Source organism: Aspergillus glaucus, assembly GCF_001890805.1.
Source record: "Aspergillus glaucus CBS 516.65 unplaced genomic scaffold ASPGLscaffold_2, whole genome shotgun sequence".
Classification (NCBI taxonomy): Eukaryota; Fungi; Ascomycota; class Eurotiomycetes; order Eurotiales; family Aspergillaceae; genus Aspergillus; species Aspergillus glaucus.
This window is the reverse complement of record NW_019170454.1, coordinates 992,469-1,003,838: the sequence shown is the minus strand read 5'-3', so window position 1 is coordinate 1,003,838 and position 11,370 is coordinate 992,469. Positions and strand designations below refer to the sequence as shown.

General features: G+C 48.5%; 4 protein-coding genes across 4 annotated transcripts; 1 reads left to right on the top strand and 3 right to left on the bottom strand.

The window, feature by feature from the left end:
* Nucleotides 1-517: 517 nt before the first annotated feature.
* On the top strand, nt 518-1,542 carry ASPGLDRAFT_42202 (uncharacterized protein). The gene is made up of 2 exons (XM_022545562.1): nt 518-586; nt 645-1,542. Exon 2 carries the CDS (start codon nt 996-998, stop codon nt 1,359-1,361), a length of 366 nt encoding a protein of 121 aa, XP_022405295.1. The 5' UTR covers nt 518-586; nt 645-995; the 3' UTR covers nt 1,362-1,542.
* ASPGLDRAFT_117082 (uncharacterized protein) lies at nt 1,494-3,467 on the bottom strand (the record flags this gene model as incomplete). Its single annotated transcript, XM_022539836.1, has 2 exons — nt 1,494-1,633; nt 1,700-3,467. 2 exons carry the CDS (start codon nt 3,465-3,467, stop codon nt 1,494-1,496), a joined length of 1,908 nt encoding a protein of 635 aa, XP_022405294.1.
* A 772-nt stretch (nt 3,468-4,239) lies between these two features.
* On the bottom strand, nt 4,240-6,139 carry ASPGLDRAFT_31743 (putative MFS transporter; the record flags this gene model as incomplete). Its single annotated transcript, XM_022544093.1, has 4 exons — nt 4,240-4,855; nt 4,911-4,978; nt 5,040-5,701; nt 5,758-6,139. The coding sequence occupies 4 exons, from the start codon at nt 6,137-6,139 to the stop codon at nt 4,240-4,242; spliced, it is 1,728 nt and encodes a 575-aa protein (XP_022405293.1).
* A 4,132-nt stretch (nt 6,140-10,271) lies between these two features.
* ASPGLDRAFT_31742 (uncharacterized protein) lies at nt 10,272-11,344 on the bottom strand (the record flags this gene model as incomplete). The annotated part of the gene is made up of 2 exons (XM_022544092.1): nt 10,272-10,810; nt 10,861-11,344. The coding sequence occupies 2 exons, from the start codon at nt 11,342-11,344 to the stop codon at nt 10,272-10,274; spliced, it is 1,023 nt and encodes a 340-aa protein (XP_022405292.1).
* Nucleotides 11,345-11,370: the final 26 nt, after the last annotated feature.

The following is an 11,370-nucleotide window of genomic DNA, read 5'->3' as shown; positions in this document are numbered from 1 at the left end:
AGGAAACGTGCTTCTCTAGGGAATGATTTATTTATCTCTGTACAAGAAGGCCGTGAGCATATACAGCAGCTTGATACACAGCTTAATGAGCAGGTTGATGAGCTTACACCTATGCCTCGTCAACGCGCTTCACCACGCTGTAGTGGCTGTGGGACTGTTGGGCATACAATAAGAAGCTGCCCTAATAAATAGCTAGTTATTTTGTCTGTTATATATTTTAATTCAATGGTGTTAGTGGTTGCAAAGCTTCAAATTCGTGGTGGTTGCGGAGGAAGTGGACGGGACGGCCGTGTGGACGGCTCGGCCGTGGATTACGTTATCACCACTGAGTCATAAATTTACTCGTAATAATTCTCTCGCCTTCTCTGCCGCTTTAGAATTACACTCTACCACTCCGTCCTTTAATAGAATTTCTCAGTAACCCTTCTTTTTTGTCCACAGATTGACCTCATAACTATACTGCAGATCAGTGGGTTCCGGGAATTCTGACAGGATCCACATCTTGCGGGGAGTGTTAAGCATGCCAATGCCATATACTGTACAGAGTACTGTAGACAGCAGAGAAGGCATTGTGCAGTGCATACAAGTATTTTACTGCATCTGAGGCATAGGGCTGTTTGCACCAGTCTCCTGACAATTGCTAGGTCAATCACTCCGGTGACTAGATCACTACTTACTATAGAAGAAAAGACGAGGTGCATCGTTGGGAAGGATTGTTAGAATCTTTTCTAGGATTTTCCCTGTTCCATCTATTCGAATATGGAGCGCTATATACATCAACACCAGCCAACAAGACCATAACCAGTACGTCTGCCTCTCAATCCTATACCTACTCCTCGAGCAACTCCGCATGAAAACCACCTTCGTAGCACCAGACTACCTAGTCCTCCTCAGGGATACCATAAAACGAGGCATCAGCAGTGCTCGACTGCAAGCAATGTCCCCAGCGGTATTTTTCAATAATACAAAATGTCATTATCCTTGGTGTCGTCTGCATGTGTGCTGCAGAGTGCTATGCGAGGATTCTCGAGGCGATCGATGAGGAAGAGAGGCATGCTTCTAGGATGGGTGAGGGGAAACAATTGGATATTTCTGGTGGGCTGAATGGCGTGGTTCCGTGTGACCAGACGGGCTCTTTGGATAATGGCATTCTTGTGTTATCCCCGGTCGATGTCAAGCCATCGGAATGGAGAGGTACAATGCGTAATATCGTGCAGGGTGAGATATTCGGTGTCGATGGCCGTCGGGAGAATTGTCTGGTATCGTTGGTCGAGCGGTTGGATGAGCGGCAGAAAAGTTGGCATCAGTCTTTCTATGTGTCATTATCTGGATCGGAGACCGACTTGTTTGATGCTTGTTGAGGATGTGCGGAATCTTATTGGTCATCTTGGTCTCTAGGTTGCTAAGTTTATGGCTCGGAGTAGGTCACAGTTCTATATATTTCACAACTGCCAACAAGGGTTCTTGGCAGCCACAGGCATTTTATAACATACCTACTTGTAATATGCACGCTTGATAGCGTTCCACAAGCCTGGCTTGCGTTCGCTGCCATGATCGCGATCAGGGACGCCGATCACTTGGCCGTCGAGACCAGTATTGGTCACTGCATTTTGCTGCTTGCCCAAGTAGTAGTCTAGAGGGAGTATCAGTAATGATACCTTGCAACAAATAGAACATAAGGGAACGGAAAGGGACTTACTCGGCATGCACAAAGAGAAAACCACAGGCAACGCAGCCAGAACCGTAGCAGTGATAAAGATAATCCCATTAGTACGCGTATACGCCCTAATAGCACCCATTCGAATCGGATCGTTCCAGTCGTAGTCGGTTCGAAGAGTCTTAATCGACCCATAGATCTCCTTCAGTGTTGTCTCCGATGTCCCCGGCGGACATTCCTCACGCATGTAATCCAGCATCTTCCCAGTCCAAATACCAGAAGCAATAGCATCTCCTACAGAACTACCTAAGAAACTCCAGAGGGAAAACGCAGCAATAACAGATGCCATGTCTTGGTGAGGCACGGAAGCCTGCGAACCAACTCGTGCACCAATCACAACAAACGCGCTTCCTCCTATGAGGATATGTGCGACGGCCAGGACGGCGGTGCTCTGTGTGCTCCTGTTATGACTGCCAATGCACATAGCGTGGCCGACGAGCTTGACCAGTGATCCAAAGACCATGAAACCTTTGTAACGGTGGAACTTGGCTTGTAGCAGACCGGCTATGGGACTGAAAATGCAGAGTGTGAGTGTCATGATGGCCAGGAATACCGTCCAGACGTAATTGGACCAGTTTTTGATGATATATAGGTAAGAAGAATAGTAGGTCTTTCCGGCGGCAGTTGCCACTTGCGTGAAGAAGCTGGTGAATAATGCAGCGAGGAACGCTCGATTTTTGATGATGCGTTTTGTCATGATGGGTCGTGGGGCGATGAACGCCTCGAATAGAATCCATACGATTAACAGAAACCACCCTACCACTTCCATGGCAATCATGCTATGGTTGGCCCAGCCGTGCTGAGCCGACTTGGCGAGTGTGAATGGGAGAAGAATCAGGGAGAAAGCAAATCCCAGTAGTATGAGACCTGCTAGGTCAATTTCCACAATTGCATCCCACGCTTGATGCGTGAAACCGGAAACATCCCAAGCCCATTTCGCTCCATCGCTCGTTGTTGCCATGCCGGCTTTGATGGCCTTGTGCTGCAGACCGTATAATGTCAAAATGGCTGGGAAGAGAAGAACCGGAACCATAATAGCAAACATTCCGAGACCCCAACGCCACTTGTCCGGGATAAACGAATCGGAGATAAAGCCATCAATAAAGGTGGTCACCAAGAACGGAGACAGCAGCATTCCGGACCAAAATCCACGCCATTGAAGGGTTGTCAAATCCCCGATAACGACTTCGCTGAGCAGATCAAGTCCCGACCTTCCAAATGAAGTCAAGCAACTACCAACAACATAGGCTGCAAGGTTGGTGCAGCTAGCGGCGATGGCAAATCCCACCGCATATGCCAGGAGCACAACCAAATACGACGTCGGTCGAGAGGTGATATCTGCCATTTTACCGATGAAAGGCTTCGAAACTGCATTTATGATCTGACTAGCCGTGTTGACCGCTCCAATCTGTGCGTGCTTACCGAAAGACGAGGTCGCCATGACATCGAACTGGGGAGTGATGCCTTGGCCCAGAGCATAGGCGAACATGGTCAGGCCGATGGAGACGACAATGATCCCGCGGAGGACCTTTCCTGATCGTCCGGACTGGTTCAGGACCTTGTTGAAAGCTTCTACCTTGCCAAGTGCGACATTGCGGCCTTCACGGATGCCCGTTTGTTCAGGGTGTTTCTCGGAATTATGGACATCGGGGCTTTGGGGCGTGGAAACACCGATTTCGTTTATCTCAATATCCGCATTCTTTTGTTGCGGTTTCGAGCCGGATATATCGCGACGCTCGGTGCTTGACATCTTATGGATTCGAATCACAACACGAAGAATAGAAGCTGAGGTGAAGAACCGCCAGATGTACCGTGGGGTGCCCTATTATATATCACCAAGTGGAGAAGTCGGCAATCGCCGACAAAATCCTTTCAGCCCTATGATTGAACTCTATGATAAGCATGCCGGCATCCGGCGGACAAATCACCCACTTCATAGCAAGTATATTTTGCCGATTTGGCCGACATGACTGTATTGAAACAAGTAGAGTCACCCGAACGCCGATGCAATTCCAATGCCGCAGATACTGGGTGCAATATCGACGGGAATTTGAAGGTGAATCAATGTTGAAAAATCTGCTAAAACAGTCTGCCGCTCGGTTCACCTATCTTTCAATAGATCACTCACTTGCACAATTCCTCGCTGCTCGGATAGACACGTTACGTTGATATTCAGGTGTTTAACCCAAGGGCATTGATACCCTCGGACGATGTTGTACCCGAGCGTGCTCCGTGCTATGCTCACCTCCTCACCATACTCCTTGATCAACATCACCTGTTTCGAGTCCTGCAGACCCACGTCAAGCATCATGCACGTCGTAACCGACCCATGATCCGTGAACGGAATGTCTTCGCTGCTTCGCATGCTTAACGTCGGGCACAGTTATCACTACTAGTGCCAAGTCCAAACTAGAAGTCTTGGCCATGTAGTTTATTCTCAAGCTTGGTGATCGACACATTGGTGTGGTGTGAGAATATATATTTAATATTTGACTTGAGATTTATGAACGCCGTCAAAATTGTCATAGAAGATAGGTAAATCTTTCCTCTTGCATATGTTCTGCCCCATGATCACCCATTAGAATCTCCCGCTCCTCACCACGAGTCTCCATTTCAATCTCCATACCATCCCCACTCCCTGATCGATTCGTCCGCTGTAAGATAATGCGTAGCGCAAACGCCAGCACAGCTACCAGGAGCATGGAAAACGAGCAAACCGACATGCCCCGTATATACCACGGTCCATCACTTTCAGGATACAACCTTGTCCCCAGTAGCGGGCCGCATTGGCCAATTAGATTTAGGATCGCGACGCTAGTACCCTTGCCTTCGTTGGCGACGCGGTTGTCCATCGTCCAGGCGAGGATTAAGCTGATGGCGGAGAAGAAGCCAGATGTGGCTGGGTAGACGCAAAGATAGCGGATGACGACGTGTGTTTTGGTTGAGAAGTGGGTGTGGAAGTGACCGGTTGCTGCGATTGCTAGGTAGGATATGGAGGAAAGGAGGGCGTGGGTGATTAGGTATGGACTGCGGGTGCGGTTGCGGTCTGAGAAGTAAGTGGTGACCAGCACCACGGCAAATGCGACGAGGAATGGAGGTGCCGATAGTGCCTGAGAGGCAAGAGATGAATATCCCATACTGAATTTGCGTGTTAGCTTCCTTGATAGACGTCCAGCGGTCGAAATGTACGTACTTCTGAATGATTGTAGGCAAGAAGACTGGCATGGAACTAAACGCAATATTGCAGCTGAAAAACATGAACTAAACAAATCATCAGTACTTCAGCTATTTGACTCAGTCGAGAAGATATACGAGCACTCACGGCTGTGACGTATGCCTTGGGGTCCGCCAGCGTTTTCCTAACCTCTTGCCAGTTGAATTTCTCTTTTTGCGGATCTCGATAAGTCCCTGCTTTACGGTTACGCTCCAGCCGTAACTCGGCTACCATCCTCTCACGAGGAGCAAGGAAATGGGCCTTCTCGGGCGAATCAGGAATCAATGCCCAAGCAAAAACAGCAACCACGACACTCGGGAATCCTTCTACCAGAAACAGAGTGCGCCATGGTGCAATTGGCCCGTCATGACTGAGTTTGACAATCACCCATGCCAAGGTACTGGCAAACGAAGTAGCCAGGGGAGCTGCGGAGATAAACAGAGCAATTCGAAATGCGAGCTCCTCGCGCTTGTAGAATAAGGATAAGTAGAACGGGACACCGGGACCGAATGCCGCCTCAGTAACCCCCAGTAACATCCTAAGGACAAGCATGGCCCCGAAAGATGTCGCGAGGGACTGGAACGACGCCACAAGACCCCAACCGCAAACACAAAGCGAGACGTAGATATGCGGCGGAACGAGGCGGTACATCAATGTCATCCACTCGAAAAGGACGTATGTGATGTAGAACGCGGTAAGCAACCATTCATATTTCCAAGATGGTATATCCAGTTCATCTGTCAGTCCGGCGATTTTCGCGTTTCCAATGTCTATCAGCCCGATCATCAGCGCATGTATCAAAATTCGAGTCGTAGGGACGACTGACTTGAGCGATCCAAAAAGGAGAGTAAATACAAGAGTGCCAGAAACGGTACCAGCTTGCGATCGAATTTCTTCACAACCTGCGCCTCTTCTGCAGCCGAATATTCCAATGAAGACCTCGTCCTGGACGGCTTGTTCTCTCGAAGTTCCGGCCCAGAATTATACCCATTGTAGCTCTCATCCTCGTCGGAGAATATCTCACTGAAATCCGTGTTATCGGCGCTCCCAAAATCCGTCTGCACCCTCAAGGATCCTTTTTCAGGGCGTCGCGAGTGCGAATAGGAGGGTCCGTCATCTGTCTTGTCCGAAACGGGGGTATATCGAGCGCTCGAGGAGGGCGTCGCGGAGTCGGAGGCGGAGGCAAACTCCGCAGGCTGGGGGGGCATGGTCATGTCATCTGTGACTGCGGTGTAGAGTTTTGAATGTTCTAGCTGTTATTATTTTGAGACATTATTGCTTTTAAACGTGTTATTCCTTTGCCATGCAGTTGCCATAACAAGGGCGAGTTTGATATGAAATGGGGATCGGGGGCCGGAGGTCCGGAGGAGTTGATTATCCGCGACTAGCGAGGTCGTATACGGAGAGATCCAGTTTTAACGAAGAGATTGATATATTCTCGTCTATTTGCTTGTGTGCGTGCTTTCGTGCTTTTGGACTCTCATATAGGCGAGAATATATCAATCTCTTCGTTAAAACTGGATCTCTCCGTATACGACCTCGCTAGTCGCGGATAATCAACTCCTCCGGACCTCCGGCCCCCGATCCCCATTTCAATAAGCTATCAGCACGTGAACTCAAAATCATGTGACATAAACATAAGATCGGGCTCTCCAACACTCTTTTAACTCTTAAACATTATTGTATGAAACTTAGATACAACACTGTTGCAATTGAACCCCAAAAGCCTTGGATTGTCAAGCTTTTCCAAAGCTTGTGTCTGTTATGTAGACAACCAGCAGACCCGGGATTAATTGTCATCACTACTACTCAGCGTGGGTCCCTACCTGTACGAGCAGTAGCATAGTCTAACTGAATACAGGCCAAAGTCAACGAGCTTGTAGAGTTTCGCAATGCGAAAGTGGATGTTCCTGATGTCTAAACCGAGCACCACCAACTTGGTACCACCCGACTTGCCATGAAGTTCTGGTAGCTAGCTATGAGTTTTCTGAGGGGCCCGTCCCCAGTAACATCCCACATTTCTCGGTCATGTCGACCTCATGGTAGCACTATCCAGGCCCTTTTGCGCAGAGAGTGTCATTTCCAGCCCTCAACAACCCCTGGCGTGGAGGAGCGCAACCCACTGCAGATATTCTCTCTCCTTGTTCGATGCAAATGGGGAGATATGGCAAGCTTCCAGAAATTATCCTCACTCTTTGAAAACAAGAAGTTCGGGGTCTCTTTCTGCCTGGAAACTGTTAGCCGTACGGCGGATCATTACAAAAGTGCAGAAACCTACTCGCTTGTGTGCTTTACCAGACATTCGGTCTTTTAGACTTGTCTTCCGAGAGAAATCTTGAGGAAATATAAGGCATACTTGAAATATCGACAATCATATAGAATGTATATTGAACTCTTCTCGTTTGTACTTGCTTGCTATTGTTGCTGCTTTTGGCATTCTCACGGCATGATCTCAATGATATCAAGAATGCTCATTTTCACACAGCTAGCTTCAAGCCTTGCTTGCATCTAAAGCCTTGGGATAGCGCAACTCCGCGAATGCTTAAGCAGCTACTCAGCGAAGGATTCTGTGTACGCAATTAGCTGCGTGTTCAGGACTTCCATGTAATATTGCTCAAACTTACCCTCGTTTTCTGCATCGGGTATAAACTGTGCATCAAAGAACCACTCCGATGGGAGGTTCTCGGTGAGCAGTTCACAATGCCTTTAGATGCTTTTTGGTCCATTTGGATCCTGACTTCCGCAGTTTGCGGTCCTGAACATGTCGGATTTTGTCTGGTAGTTTTGGTCCCCAATTGCGGCCTCGACTGGCTTTGGAATCACAATTCTTCGGTACGAGTGTGTCAGCCGATTCTACTTGGAAGTTTTCATTGAAATCACAAGTGGTACTGACTTGGGACCTCACAGCCTTCACGGAGTCCGTTGAAGATTTTCCTCAGAGAAAGGCACCCCCGATGTGGGGTCGAATTCAGCTACCAACGCTGAAAACAGTGTCATGCCAACTAGGTCCGTCACGACGACCTCGTGGATCTCTTGGAAGTCTCAACCAACCCTTCCGAAAATCCCTTCATTCGCATACAGGTGACCTTTATAACCTTCATCGGTCTTGGTTTTCTGGTTCCATCTGAGTGGAGTAGACTTCATTTCTTTGTCAAGCACTTTCCAAGCGCCATAAGTAGTGCGTTGCTGTGGTCTCATATCGTAAGCATTATTCGCTTGTCACAAGAGATGTCATTGTGTCACGATAGATCTTGAGAACATATCGTTGATGGTGATGTAGCAAGTGAATAAGGAAGCCATTACCTGGGGGGGTATTCTGGCATCCACTTTCCAAGAATACATACTTCGTCCATAAATAATTCTAAGGTGCCACGGCAGCCCGTTGAAGGTGCTAAAGACAAGGCACATGGGGTTCATTAGCGATGAGTATCGGTCTCGTATAGTTTCAAGATGTCCGTCTCAACTGGATCTGGAGGGAGGAGAAGTGGTAACCAGTGGTAAAACAACGTTGGTAGATATTCCAGTTCACCAACCTTGAATGTCATATAGGTACCCTTCGCCAGCTTGCAACTGATTTCGCACGGCCCTGCCAGTTGCACAATCCGGTGAATTGATGGCATTAATGGTTTCTGTTAGGGTGTTGTCACTGGGGCAATTGGTATCAGTGGATAATATGAATTAGTAGTATTGGGGAGTGTAGGCGTAGAAGAAACTAGAACAGGAAAACTCGAAGCCTTGAGATGTTTTAGCGATAAATAGCACCAGCAGAGCATCAAATTCTCCTGCGGACAAGTCATATATAAAGCATATATTTGCATAGTGAAAATCCAGCATCATATTTCAATTAGAAGAAGCGTGTACTCACAGAAGGTCAAAAGAGTATATTTCCAAATGACGGCGCTCCCAGCCATTCCGCCAGATCGAAAACCTTCGTTCACAAAACCGTCTTCGACCGTATCTCGTCGTTGCCGTGTCTCTTACTGGCTCTTCCTTGGCCTCCCAATTTGGGTCAGTCGAATTGTTGTCGGGTTAGCCAAATTCAGGTCAGCCCATAGACAAACAGGTAGTATTGACTTGGGGTTGGCAGGTCGTAGAAAACAGTGTCTACCGCCCACATATGTAGCCCATAGCAGTGAACTTTTGCAGAATGCACATCCTAAATAGTGATATTAGCCTTTGGAGAGATCCTCTTGACAACGCCGGGAAATCACGTAAAATCGACGTCGCGATGGGACGTTATATCATAGGAAGCGAGAGAGGTGCTCTACCATTGTCATCCAGAGTAGAAGGCCCCCTCTACCCAGATTGTCCAGCTCAACTAGTTTCGTTTCCGTCTCTGACACCGCTGTCTCGACGACGGCCGATGGCAGGGGACAATCATCAGCTCGCACCATAAGGTCTGGTGTCTTTTAAAGGTCAGAGAATTGCGCTTGAAGGAAGTCTCTCGCAGCTGTAGCCACTTAAATTAGTCTAGATAGTCTAAAGTTCGACTCGTTTTTGGATTGGGGATCAGGTAATTCGGGGCTTTCTGGTTGCTGGTATCTTCCTCTAGGTATTCATATTTGCACCGTGTAAATATGCTCGCCAGAATGGCTTCGTCAAGGCAAAGAACCAGCTGACTTTGGAAAGGCGAGAAGTGGGTAACGCTCGACAACCCCATCTCCATTCAAATCAGCACACGCTGTACATTGGAGTAGAGCGTATTCACTTACTATGTAACCGGGCCGTATAATAGGTAGATTGCAGTTCGCTCTTCGTAAACACATATATCCGTATAGGTCCATCACATGTATAGAAGCGCGAGATACGTATCTTCGCTCCAAAGTCTGGACTGATACTTGTTGCGAAAATCGAATATACACACGCTTGTGGAGGGATCTGGCTGGTCACCGCCAGAGTGGACACCATTAACGAGGCGCTGTCCCGGGGTATCTCGAACATTGATCGTATTATGCCGGGGTTTCAAGATGTCGGAGAGTATCTGGCTTTGCAAATGGAAACGGTATATATATCTAAGTGACAGGAGGCAGCGCTAGTTTGAGAGTGGTCAACGATGATTGGGCGTAGATATATAGACAGGAAGGATAGTATATAGGTGATGGCAAAGTGTTGTATAGGAGTCCAGGAAGAGAGAAGGAAGATTGTTGGAATATAGGGAAGTAGTTTGTTAAAAAAGGAGGGAGATCTTGACTGCAAACAAAGCACTCAAATAGATGTGAATACGCGCCATGTCTGCAAATGATCATAAATCCGAAAAACTTTCATTATCTGCATTGCATTGTACCGTAAACTTCAATCTGCATCTTCTCGCCATACTCCCACACTATCAAAAGCCATCGCCTACTTAGAACCAGGCCGATACGAATCAATAACCCTCCCACTCCTACTCCTCTTCTCCCCACTCTCCCCCCTCCTCTCTCTGTCCCTCTTCTTCCTGTCCCCATCCCTCTCCCTATCTCTATCATCATCAAAATGCCTCTTCCTTCCCCCCGAAAGCTGCGCCGCCTTATCCCGCGCATAATCAAACGTCTTCTCCAACTCTGGAATCAGTTCGTGGTCAAATAGTCCGTTCGTACGCAGATACAGGATCGTGTTCTCGGCCGTGTCGCGGAGGAAGCGCACGGAGTGGAGGGGTTCTACGTTGTCGCGGCGTTTGATGCGGTGGTAGTCTTCTTTGGCGCGGTGGTAGACGGCGAGCATGCGGGTTACGCGTTCGTGGAGGGGGTTGGAGGGGGTTTTGGTGGTGGTGACGGGGGTGGTAGGGCTTGAGTTGGGTTCGGGTTTGGGTGTTTCTTCGTGTTTGATGCGGGGGCTGGTGGGTTCCTTGAAGTCGTAGTGGGAGCGGGTGGTGGTTGTCGTGTAGGGATTGGATTCGGAGTCTAGCAGTGTCAGTAACGAAGCCTGCGAAGAGAGGAGGTAAGTAGTTTACCTCTCTTACTAAACTCATCATGCAGCGCAACATGCTTCCCCAATGCATCTTCCACATCCTCCTTCCTATCCAACCCTAGAAACTCCGTCAAATACAACTCCACAACCCCCGTCTGAATCGGATAGCACCCCTCCACAGACAACTCCAGCAAAGCCCTGTCATAGATAGTAATTTGGCCATCTTCGAGTGCTTGCGAGCGGCGCTTGATCAGAGAGATCTGGCGGTAGAGAGCGTTGACTAGGAGCGCGTATTGGTCGGGTTTGTGGAGGAGGTCGAGGAGGGTGGGGCTTGGTGAGGCTTTTTGGTATTTGTGGACGAGGGAGTCGACGAGGGCTTGGAGAGGGGGGTTGGAATTAGGTTTGGGTTTGGGGGGTGGTTTGCGGTAGGTTGGGGGTGAGGCGGGCATTTCGTTGGTTTGGGATGGGATGGAAGGAGACAGGATGGTGAGGTTAGGTTGTTGTTTTTGAGATGGGAGGAGAAGCATTTGGGCTATCTTTCTACAGAGGGGGT